The sequence below is a fragment of the Sinohyriopsis cumingii genome, chromosome 5 (assembly GCF_028554795.1).
Source record: "Sinohyriopsis cumingii isolate HCF-2022 chromosome 5, ASM2855479v2, whole genome shotgun sequence".
In the NCBI taxonomy this organism is placed as follows: Eukaryota; Metazoa; Mollusca; class Bivalvia; order Unionida; family Unionidae; genus Sinohyriopsis; species Sinohyriopsis cumingii.
In genome coordinates this window covers 52,519,850-52,533,264 of record NC_142965.1, presented here as the reverse complement: position 1 = coordinate 52,533,264, position 13,415 = coordinate 52,519,850, and the positions used below count along the sequence as shown (strand labels likewise).

The 13,415-nt window shown below is 35.1% G+C and overlaps 1 protein-coding gene across 1 annotated transcript in view; it reads left to right on the top strand.

Moving 5' to 3' along the window:
- The window catches only part of LOC149799169 (uncharacterized), a 145,903-nt gene extending 136,559 nt beyond the window's left edge, over nt 1-9,344 (top strand). The window contains exons 25-29 of the mRNA XM_089958148.1: nt 928-980; nt 2,012-2,110; nt 3,348-3,572; nt 5,167-5,399; nt 7,904-9,344. Coding sequence (XP_089814274.1) covers nt 928-980; nt 2,012-2,110; nt 3,348-3,572; nt 5,167-5,399; nt 7,904-8,053 — 760 coding nt within the window. The 3' untranslated portion in view covers nt 8,054-9,344. The remainder of the gene's footprint in view (nt 1-927; nt 981-2,011; nt 2,111-3,347; nt 3,573-5,166; nt 5,400-7,903) is intronic.
- Nucleotides 9,345-13,415: the final 4,071 nt, after the last annotated feature.

The following is a 13,415-nucleotide window of genomic DNA, read 5'->3' as shown; positions in this document are numbered from 1 at the left end:
AGAAATTGCGCATGAATAATCCAAGACGATTGTGGCGTAGCTTCTGAAATTTTATGTGTTCTTCTCGTACACGAAAGAATAGGTACAAGAATTAATGTGTAAAAAGTTTGGTGGGGTGGCTAACCTTGAAGGATAATTTTGGGCTTAAACTCATCCGTGCCTAGGGATTCTGGCTGTATATAGGTGGTGAAAGCTGGTTGACCGGGGGGGGGGCACACAAGAGGAAGATCTCATTAACTGTGTTATGAATTATGGTTGTTGTGATATCATGTATTAAGGTAGATTTGATATCATTTATTAGGGTAGATGTAATACCATTTTGCTGTGAAATTATCAAGGTAGCTAATACACAGTGTGGAATTGTAGCGTGTAAAACAAAACTATGATCATCTACTTCAGTTCTCATTACACTCTTAGAAGTGTAGTTCTATGTTCCAGAGCTCTTCCATGAGTGTATAGCGGCAGTGTTGATGAAAATTTAAAATTAATTTAAATTAATCCTGGGTTAAAACTTTTCAGTTTGTATAGCTGATGCTAGTTCACCTTCATATATGGCCACCACAACTTCTCCAAAGTAGCTATAGCATTTGATCATATTTTGCAGAAAGCATTCTGGCCAGAAGACATATATTAATATGTATGTTGATTGACTAAAAACAGAAAATTCTCGAAATATCATCATCTCCAAATCGTTTGAATAGAATTTGAAACTGGAATGGACATTTACTTTTGTTGAGAGGGAATTTACCCTTAAAATATATTACAATGTATTGAATTCATTTTGACTTTGACTTCCGGGTCTTCAGTAGGAATATACATGTTTACAACTTGTACCATTTTTTTTTTCTTCTCTGGATCATGTACATCGGAACCTGTATAAAAATAATAAGACATGCTGTAAATACTGTTCTTTCACTGTTTTACCAGGAGCAGAACGGGGTCAGTTGGAGCCAAGTCACTGGACAAAACAGACCAACAAGGCAAGTTTTATCAGCCCTTGTACTCCTTCATAGGTATATTGATGTATTGTGAAATTCTAACTTGTGTTATGAATTCTATCATTGGAAGGGAAGTAATGTGTTTCAAGGCCATATGACTTTAAATATCAGTATGTATTTTTATTTTGCTAAATGATATTGTAAATATATGCTGTATTAAATTGTGCCAGAGGATACATAAATTCGTAAAGAACTTAGCAATGGCATTGAGATTGTATGTCACTCACGTGTGCTGACATCACTGCTAGATGTAGTTGAGTGTTATGCATTACTCATCAAGTTGTGCATCCTCATACATGCCTACATCAGTGTCAAGTGTACTCAACCATTGTACTGTCATAGTAAAAGTACTACACTTGACAGTTATACCATTGATGTTTATTTGTGCTAAAATTTCACAGTGATAATTTAATAAATTATGAGTGCTTAATTTTCTTGCTGAAGTTGACATCGTCAGATGTATTGAGGACCATCTAATTGAAATTGTCCATTTGATCTGTGTGAATTTTCACGAAGGCCCCTCTATCAAGTATAAATTTTCTCCATGGCATACATTCAGCTGTGTTGAAAATCCATTTTTTTTCGACCAGTTTGCACTAGAGCACCAAGGAGATTTTTTTGGTTTCCGCAAACTACATCATTGGAAACAGCATGCAATATTAAACTTGACCCCCTGTCTATCTATAGGCCCTAGATCAATGGTTTTCAATTGGTTTTAGGTTTATTGTATGAGGTGTTTGCCTTTCTCTGACCTGAATATGCAGACTTCTCTATATATTTCCCCAAGTAGATCTACCCATATTGAAATGTTCATATACAGACTTCTCCATACAGAACTTCCCATATACTTCTCAATGCAGAATTCACCCGTCTTCCCTATGCATACTTACCAATGCAGATCTCCCCCTATACAGCCTTCCCCATATGCAGTCTTCTCCATACAGACTTCCTTGTTCACCATTTGATAAGGTAGCACATTGTACTAATTGAACATGTTCTTTGATCTCTTTCAGATGATGATGAGAATGAAAGCCTATCTTATGAGGCAATTTCCTCAGAGGAGGGAAGCTTACTTGGTGATGATGAAACGGCATATAGTAAACAAAAGCAAAGTAAGTAAATGGCAAGCGGCTCTTGGCCATCTTTTGAACCTCTGATATATTGGCCTCTGTCTTTATCATGCATGTCTTCTTTTGCGGTAAAATCAAAGAAACAGATGCCTACGCTGTTATGAGTTTCACCAGTCACTTCCCACTCCTTGGTGCATTCATATGTACCATATTTTCTGATATATTAATCCGATCCAACTGCAAACAAAATGGGCCCTGATGTGCAATCATATATGTGACAAGAACAGGGTCTGTATTATTTGATTGTAATACTTTGTCTTAACAAAATGCATAGACCCAGATCTGCATATAATTCACCAGCAGATCAGGGTTTATGTTATTTCTACTGATTAGGCTTAACAAACTACATTGACAGAGATCTGCAGTCAAATTATGCAATGGCAGATCTGGGTCAATGTATTTTGCAGACAGATCTGAATTGCATGCAAGTATATACGGTAAACAGTCATGAGTGAATCTTGGCACATGTACAGAGAGAGGCCATTGTTATTATTATATATTTGATGTCTCATCTTGATAACCAATTAAAAAATGACACTGAAGCTTTGGAGATATAATGGATTCTTTTACCTTGTATTTAAAGGATTTTTTCTGTCTTATTCTGTCTTATAAACTCTTAATTTGTATGGAAATCATGTATAATATGATCTGTTTACTTCTTTAATCTTGAAAAATAGTATCATTTAACACATTTCACAGATCTCTTTTAAATTAATTTAAAAAAAGTTTCAAAATTTTCTCTTTTAAATAGTGATAAAGTAATCATTGATATAAATAAAGTATTCATCATTAAGAATGATTTTTATTCATCACTGAGGTGCATATGCATATCTATATTTATTATATACTCAGGTCTTATGCAAATGCTTGGGATAAACTAGTCAATTTTTCTATAATTGGGCATTGCTAAGCAAATATTGAACAATAAAAAGTAATTTTATTACATAAACTTGATGTCAGAGAAGGTCCATCCTGATCACATTAATCTATTTATTTTTCATGATTCAGTAATAAAATTTGTTTGTAAAATACATGAATTTGTATTAAATTTGTGAAAATGAATTTAAATCCAATTTTTTATTTAATGAATGAAGTTTTATAATTCAGACACTGTAGTGTTTGCACTGTTTTATTTTGCTGCACCCACAAAATCTAATAATACAAAACACAATAATCAGTAAATTTGAAACAGTTACTTAGATTGATAATGAATTTCCAGAGGTAGCAGTAGATGCCTTGGACCTGGACTGGACAAGTCTGCTACAGGATAATCGACCCAAACCATCCTCTGGCTCAGCTCGCAAGCGCTTCAAGCCTGCCAGTATATTCTCCAAAATTGGCATATCTAAACAGTATGCTGGTGAAGCCATCTTTAATCAGTTGGTTTCAGCCTGTCAGAAACAGTTGGAGGAGGAGAGGGAACAGCACAGTGCTGAATTAGAAGGTAAACTTGCTTTGGCATTTTATTTATACAAAATTTGGCAAGAAATTTGATTAAATTCATGGTGTTTGAAAATAATGTTGAGGTGCATGGTGGTATGTTGGTTGTATATGTGCACACAAATAGGTAGGTTGTAGGTAACCAGATAGGTAGGTGATTAATAGCAATCTCACTGATCACATTTGTATTTTGATGTTTATATGTAATTATCTCTGTCTGTGTTTATGTCCAGCATTTTGTCTTCTCCAAAACTATTTCCATTACATTGTCTTCTCCAAAATTGTCAGTGACTTATGTCCATCACTTTGTCATCTCCACAACTGTTAGTGATTATCTTTATCATGCTCTGGTAGCCTGGTGGTTAGAGCGAGTGGTCATGGGTTTGATCCCTGACCAAGTCATAACAAAGACTTACAAAAATGATGCTAGCAGCTACCTTGCTTGGCACTTAGTATTAAGAGGTTAGTGTTAGGACTGGTTGACCGGGTGTCAGGATAATGTGACTGGATGGGACATCATGCTACATGTCTGCAGCATGATGCCCCAGTGATAGACATCACTGTAAACTGCCACACTGCAGACATCTTAGCTATATGACTGAAAAATTGTTAAAGCTACGTACAAAAATCAAAATGACACACACACTCTCTTCAAACTTGTTAGTGTCCATTAAACTAACCTTTCCTAAGTTGTCATTGATTATGCCGATCACTCACAACTGTAAGTAATTATGTCCATCACTCCATCTTCTCCAAAACCTTTTAGCTGGAAATTCAATAAACCTGCCAGTTTATTTGACAATATGGTAATCAAGTGGAAGAAGTCAATATTGTTGAACTGGTTTTGCTGGAAGCTCAGTAAAGTGATCACATTTTCTTCCATATGTGTGTCCATTTGTTTGTATGTCCATTCTTGCAGTAGATTAAGGCCATTGTTAAATCTTTTTAGATTAAATTCATTTTTTAACTTTCTAACTCAGTAAAACTGTACCCTAGTGAAAATAAAGGAAGCGGGTTTCGTTTTTCATGCCTCCTTTGTGGTTTGAGAGGAGATAAACAGATCTTGATGCACAAAATTTAAATCACAGAGGTCTTTCAAATATTTTATGACAGCTTATATATTAATTCTTAACTGGAATGGCATGCTGTGTGTAGTGGATATTGTCTTATTGCTGCCCTTGGGTAACACTTGTGTGAGGGTGGCTTTATATCATCATGTGAGTTGGTGAGGTGGGAGAGGATCTAAAATAATACTGTTTTAAATCAGGGAGTACAGCTAACCACGACTTGCTCAATAGTTGCATTTGGAAGAGAGGCTGCATAACTCAAAATTGTGTATCCCAATAGTTTTGGTTTCACTGTTTATAATTTTAATTTTAAAATAATTTAATTAATTTTTAGTTTTAACAAAAAAAGTAGTTAGTCATCGAGCTGCTTCAATGATATTTTTAATCGTGAAGTTCATTTTCTTTCTTGCTAATACACTTGGTTGAGGCCTAATGTTTTGCATTGAAAGTAATCTTTATTGACTTAATACAATGATCAGTTCATTTATACAAGGCTAAATCTTGCTAATGAATTTCTTCTGATTTCTGAAGAGGAAGGCAAGATAGCCCATGAAGAAAAAGAGGAGGCTGAGAAGAAGAGAGAGGAAACTGTGGAACCCAAACCATCCTTTGTGCTTTACCATGACATCCCAGCCTTCCACAGTGCAGCATTGCAGAAGCTCAAGGAGAGGAAGCAGTTATTGCATAACATAGGACCATACAGGAAGGCATTAGTGGCAAGGCAAGACCTGGAGATCAGGAGACAGCTGTGCAAGGTTGACAAGGTATGTACTCTCTCTGTCTGCATATCAGCAGATAGTAAGGCTATGTTATCACTTTTCTGGTGCTTTTTTCCCCGATCTACTTCAACAATTTTAGAGAAAGATTTTAGATATAAAATATTTTGGGAAAACAATACATAGAAATTGGTACATATTGGTACTTTTGGCAGGCAAAACAGTGTTCCATGAACCCTTACAAGCCTCTAATAATAAAATCTCTCACTAAAACCATTGACTATGGAAATTATCATGGTCCCTAAATCAAAGTTCTCTATTCAACTCTCAGTCTTATAGAATAGTCTGAGCAATCAAAAAAGTATTCTCTAACAAAATTGCCCATATACATTCTGTTGACATATTTTATGTTAAAGCTGTTGTTTCCAAAGAAGAAATACCTACATAAAGAATCATAGTTTGTCAGTGTTTAAATTTTGATTTCTCACGAGATTAGATTGTTTCAGCTTAATTAGTAGATTGAACAGAGACTGTGAAAGACTACTGAATCCTTCCTTCAAAGAATGCCAGAAATAATGGCTATTTTATTAAAAAATTTCCATGGTGCAGTCCCAAATATGTCCCACTATGTTGTGTACTTGCAATGTTATACAGGCTGAATGATTAACCAGTCGGTGCATACTCTGTAATGAAACCATAGGTTCAGCAGCTCATGGTCTTAACCTGAGGTTTGACTATTACCACTGTATTATTACATCTAAATCAGTTCTTTGGCTGGTATTCATCAGGGTCAACACAAATTAAGTTCAGAATTTGTACTAGATTAATTAAACTGGATGTCTGTACATCTTCATTATTAACACACTCTTACAACAAATAACAAATGTTCACTGACCTAAATTTGACAATTTAGTCAATATGTTAGGTCTGCATGTTTAACTCATGACCAGATATGTTTTGTCAACCTGTATGCACACTGTTATACCACAAACCATAACACTTAGTGAGATGTATCGTAATGATTACTACACCCCGATCACAAAAGTTGGTCATTTGTATGCTTCACCAAGCTGGGTTCAGTTCTTGAATCAATAAACTTAATGATCATATACATTTCTTTTAGTACCGCAGCTGTACAAAAATAAGCCAGTGTACCCTACATTTTGCATTTTCTTGCCACAGGTGAAGCTTTCACATTTAGCTCATCACCAAATAGGTTTTCATATACTATCCTATCTAGAACCATGAAAACTTGTGAGAGGATGCATCTTTTTCAGAAATGGGTCATTGTTGCCAGTATTTTACACTTTATGAACTTGGTTCTATTTTGTGTTTGATTTTCGTTGATAATGATATGCATCACTATCACACCCATACAGTGTAAGAAGTTGATCGTGACCTGTTTAATCTTTTACTGGCTTTAGTTACGTTTCTGCATTTAGTCCATGAGTTCTTGGCATCCTATATGCATACTAGTATGTCAAGAACCATGACATTTCATGATGGGATGCATCTTGATGAATAAGAAGCCCTTATTGCAAAAAGAGGTTTCTGTGACCTACATTTTAAGCTTCTCTTAGTTGTATTATTTTTAATGTTCATTTATTGTGTGCTGTTTGTGCTCGAATGATGAAACATGTTAACTACATGCATCTGTGTTAATACTACACCTTTACAAAGGGCACTGTGACCTACATTTTAAGATTACTAAAGTAGGTTAAGTCTATGTATTTGGCTCAGAACTAAAAAGCCACAGTGGCTCAATGAATGAGTTGTTTGTTTTGAATCTCACCATTAAATGTTTAGATGTTCTTGTATGTTCTTAGGCAAAGCACTTCAGTTGCCAAGGCACAAAGTAACCTGCTTGTGTTGCTGTTCTATAATTCACTAAATCAAATCACTTTACCATATACATCTTGGCCTACACAGAAGGCTTTTTCTAACCAATGCAGTTGGAAAAAGGACACTTTCCTGCTTAATGAATATGCCTTGGATATTGTGATAGGTTACCTCAACAAGTTAACTCTATAGTATACATGTGATTGAATTAAATTAGACTGGATGCTGTTCATCTCAGATGTGAGCTGTTCTGGCTAATTGGGGTCCTAGCTTGCACATAAACTAAGCTGTCACTATTTATAAAGACTCATAGCCAGTGACAGTCGCCATGGTAAAATTTCTCATCCAATTTCAAGAAAATGTTTTGAATGTGTTGGTATCATCGTTGTCTTGGGAAATTTGATTATGAGGATGGATTGTGCATTTTACTTAGCCTTTGTCTTTGGAATAAGTTTCATCAGACTATTGCAACATCAGTCATAATTGACCTGATATAAATGTAGGGAGAAAGCTTACCTAATTATATATTTTTATCAGTAATAAAAAGGCCTGTTTAGTGAAATGGTCAATTGTTATTTTATATAAGCTAGGTGAGTGGTATCAATCACATCAGTGCCTCATGCTTTCTGTTGCTAAAGACAAGTAACAAGTGGGATTGTCTGTCTTAACTAGGTTATTTTAAAGAGTGATAAAATCAGTTTTTACCACTTCAGGTAGTTGAGCAGCCTCCAGTATACCCGACCCAACAGTTGGATACAGACCTGTTTAAACTAGGAGTGCAGCTCTTCAAACAAGCAAGGAACCAGTCTGAGAGACAAGAGATGGCAGCTGCCATTAAGGCTGAGATCATATGCAGTTCATGATGAGATGACTGGCAATTCCTGAGTGTTCTTGTGTGCATTTTTACATCACATCTGTCCTATTGGTTTCCAGTATATAGCATTCAGTGGCATATGTTTATAAAGCACAGAACTGGTTAAAAAATATGTGTGTAAAAGCCAGTTGGATTATAAGCAGGCATAGAACCAGTACACAAAGCAAAAACTATATATCATTCAAAGAGAACATCATTTGCAGCTGTTGGTGTTGAAGTCTGTTATTCCAGTACATCTCGCATCATATGTAATTGACTTTTGTAATTGTTAGGATTATTTGGGTTGGTTGGTTAGACTTCTATTTTGTGATGTAAGCTGTATTCCAAATTGATGAAATTTGATAACTGAGTGAGTAGGGTTTTTTATATGAAAGTTAACCCTGGGCCAGTCTCTCACAAGTTACAGACAACAATATGGCAAGATGGAAAAGACATTGATAAGTTTACCAAAAGTGGACAAACGTCATCAGCAGGGAAGGAGTATGTGATAAATAAGGCAGAATGCAAGGAAGAGTGACAGTAATCTGGTAACAATGAATATTCAGTACTTTAGAGACCTTATTATGTCAACAGCATGGAGATACTCTTCCTCAGGCTCATTGCTTTGGAAGTTGTTGAAAATTGCTCATTGAGATTCCTTATCATGTAAGAAATAATGGCCATACATAATGTCCTGTGTGCTGACATTTACTGGAACACCAAGGAATGAGTTTAAACCTCAAGGTGCAAGTCTTCCCTCATACTCCAGCAAACATTTGCCTACAGGATACAGCAAAAATTTGCACACAGCAATCCATCTATAATTACTACATTGTATTAGCAATAAGTATGTGGAGTTGGAGGGATGAGTACTGTAAATTCCTTTCTTTAGCTCATATGTGTAAGATGAATACTGTAAATTCCTGTCTTCAGCTCATATGTGTAGGTTGAGTACTATAAATTCCTGTCCTTAGCTCATCTATATAGGATGAGTACTGTAAATTCCTGTCTTTAGCTCATGTGTAGGATAAGTACTGTAAATTCCTGTCTTTAGATCATATGTGTAGGATGAGTACTGTAAATTCCTGTTTTCAGCTCCTGCATGTCCAGAATTTAAATAAACTCGGTGTACATATTTTTAAAATCCAACATTGTATAAGACAAGAATATTGTGTTTTTTTTAGAAGATAAATATGAAATTGTTCCCTTGAAGACAATACTGGGCTTCTTCAAGGAGCATTCAAAATGATCTCTAAAAACATTTAATGTAAAATAGAAATAATAAATATATTGATTTTAAAGTATTTGTTGCCTCATTTTGTACTGAATTAATGATTTGTATTATTAGTGTTTTGCCTTCAGCTCATTCCGTATCCTTTACACTACAATTGCCCCTTTGACATCTAATACACTGTATCTGTCCATTCATTACATTGTGTCTGTTCATTCAACATCTGTTGCACTACATACATTCATTCAACATCCAGTACATGGCATTACTCATTAAGCATTCATTACAATGCATCTGTTTTATTCAACATCTGTTACACTGCATCTATTCATTCAACATCCATTACACTGCATCTATTCATTCAACATCTGTTACACTGCATCTATTCATTCAACATCCATTACACTGCATCTAATCATTCAACATCCATTACACTGCATCTACTTCTTCAACATCCATTACACTGCATCTATTCATTCAACATCCATTACACTGCATCTACTTCTTCAACATCCATTACACTGCATCTACTTCTTCAACATCCATTACACTGCATCTACTTCTTCAACATCCATTACACTGCATCTATTCATTCAACATCTGTTACACTGCATCTATTCATTCAACATCCAGTACATGGCATTACTCATTAAGCATTCATTACAATGCATCTGTTTTATTCAACATCTGTTACACTGCATCTATTCATTCAACATCCATTACACTGCATCTAATCATTCAACATCCATTACACTGCATCTACTTCTTCAACATCCATTACACTGCATCTATTCATTCAACATCCATTACACTGCATCTACTTCTTCAACATCCATTACACTGCATCTACTTCTTCAACATCCATTACACTGCATCTACTTCTTCAACATCCATTACACTGCATCTATTCATTCAACATCCATTACACTGCATCTACTTCTTCAACATCCATTACACTGCATCTATTCATTCAACATCCATTACACTGCATCTACTTCTTCAACATCCATTACACTGCATCTACTTCTTCAGCATCCATTACACTGCATCTACTTCTTCAACATCCATTACACTGCATCTACTTCTTCAACATCCATTACACTGTATCTACTCCTTCAACATCCATTACACTGCATCTGTTTTATTCAACATCTGTTACACTGCATCTACTCATTCAACATCCATTACAATGCATCTATTCATTCAACATCCATTACACTGCATCTGTTTTATTCAACATCTGTTACACTGCATCTACTCATTCAACATCCATTACAATGCATCTATTCATTCAACATCCATTACACTGCATCTACTTCTTCAACATCCATTACACTGCATCTACTTCTTCAGCATCCATTACACTGCATCTACTTCTTCAACATCCATTACACTGCATCTACTTCTTCAACATCCATTACACTGTATCTACTCCTTCAACATCCATTACACTGCATCTGTTTTATTCAACATCTGTTACACTGCATCTACTCATTCAACATCCATTACAATGCATCTATTCATTCAACATCCATTACACTGCATCTGTTTTATTCAACATCTGTTACACTGCATCTACTCATTCAACATCCATTACAATGCATCTATTCATTCAACATCCATTACACTGCATCTACTTCTTCAACATCCATTACACTGCATCTACTTCTTCAACATCCATTACACTGCATCTACTTCAACATCCATTACACTGCATCTACTTCTTCAACATACATTACACTGCATCTACCCATACAACATCTGTTACACTGCATCTACTCATTCAACATCCATTACAATGCATCTATTCATTCAACATCCATTACACTGGATCTACTCATTCAACATCAGACTCAAAATCTACTAATTCAGCATCCATTATGCTAGATCTACTCAATTCAACATACAGGATACTGTGTCAACTCATTCACATGGCTGCCATTTTCACCATATTTTTTCCTGTATATTTTGACTTAATACAGGTGTACGTTTTTTAATCAAAATTTGCTTTCAATGTTCTGTGTAGAATGGGCACCCAGTTCCATTCTGAAAGAAATGTATAAAGGGATATAGAGTTCTAAAATATGCTTGGTTCATTTTAAATCGAGGCTACCAGACAAGTATTTAACCATGGTATTGGATTGTGCAATGTGGTTGCTGCTATTAGTGTATATCATAGTACTCAACTTTTAATGGTGTCATAAAAGAAAGCATAAGATTTGGAATTTTCTCCAGCAAAGAAAAGACACAGAACTAGAAGGACAATTATGGCATGTTTATATTTGTGAAATTATCTTGTAAAGGAGAAAAGTTGGTGCTTTGCAAATTGTGACATTGTGATTTTGCTATTGGGCATGGAGGCACCCATGACATAAAACAGAACGTAAAAGCTAGTAAACATTGGCTTGCTGCTTAGTCATCAACAACTCAGTCTAAACTTATGGCGTTTGTAAATACCAAAGAGAACCTTGAAACTGAGTTTGCTAAATTTCTTTTAGAAATGAACCGTCCTCTTTCAGTTGCTGACAATTTGTTTCACACATTTTTTTTAGACATAAAATGAAATACAAAGGATTACTCTTGTGCTATAACAAAAGCAGTACAGTAACACTATTGCACATAATTCAATCATCAATGAAAGATGGCACATTGAAATTAATGATGACTGAGAAAAAAAACAAGGTGTGGACAAGGCTTCTATAAACAATCAGTGCCTAAGTGTGTTTTGCACTCTTGTGCCTTCTAAATGGGCTCCCAAATGGAACAGGTGCCCATTCAGAAGATGCAACAGTGCAACACATGAATCTTTGACATTAAATAATTAAGTTACTGTTCTTATGTCATGTGTTAAGACATGAATAAACAGTAACACAAGAATGAGTGACAACAACAAGCTTGGAAAAATACAATGTATTTCCCTGGGAAAATAATCCAAGAATAATACAGGAATAACATTTTTGAAGTCATAATAACAAAATGTCCTGATGATTTCAAGTTTGAATCCCGATGAAGAATCCAAGATGGAAGACGACGTAGTGAAGTCTACAGTTCCTTGTAGAATTACCACTCCGGTTTTGGAAATCAAAATACATTTCTTGTAAGAACTGTCTTTGATTAAGAATGTCACATGAGCACATGTATTTTCCAGAAAAATAGCAGAATTAATCCTTTAGAATCAGAGTAATTTGAAATAACTCCAAACAGCACAACATACAGCTTCCAGTTTAACAGCACAGCTTCTACTGAGAATAATTCTCTTAAACATAGGTTATATCGTATTCTAAACGTAAACAAACGGTCACGTGATCATCTTCTCAAAGCTTATAGAAACTACTCACTTGTTAAAGGCCACGTACACAGAGTGTGACCCCGACGAAATCCAATCATTTTACTCTAAGCAGTAAAGTTTTAAAAAAATTGTTTACATCTTAAGCACGAGGTTCCATCATGACCTCAACAACGACCAATCACTTCATAATAAAGATATAACTTGTTTACGTGGTTGCTGCAAATTTTGAAACAAGGTCAGGATTTAGATCAACACTTGGTGTTTATAAACTAACAGTCAAGGTGGAGCTATTTTCTGAGAAAAGTATCATCTCTAGTGAATAAATTTACATTACAATATCCTGTAATGAAAAATAAAATAAATATACATAACACTGTCCTACTTTACCGATGGATGTAGATGTGAATAGTTACATGTGCTTTAAAGGTTTAAAATTTAGTATTTGCTCCTGAAAGTCAGTATTTTTTCATGTTCAGTCAGTATTTTTGTACTCAGGGTTGGCATCTTAGCTTTCAGCATCAAATACACTGCATCTACAACAAATATGAACCAATGATTGCTATTGATAAAATGTACTGTGTCTCTTAACAGTTTAGTATTTCTGTTTAATAAATTCAAAATTTATGATTTGTTCATGTGTATATATACATACAAAGAACTGGTTGATTTCAGATATCTTGCTGTGAACATGTACCCTGTTTTCATCTGGTGCATATAAGAAATAAATCAGACCCCCATCCTGACAACCTGTACACATATTGATTCAGCACACACATGCACCATCACACAGATGTTTCCAGTCATCTTAGTTAATCTCAGTCACACATAAACCCTTGCTTATTCCTATGTACT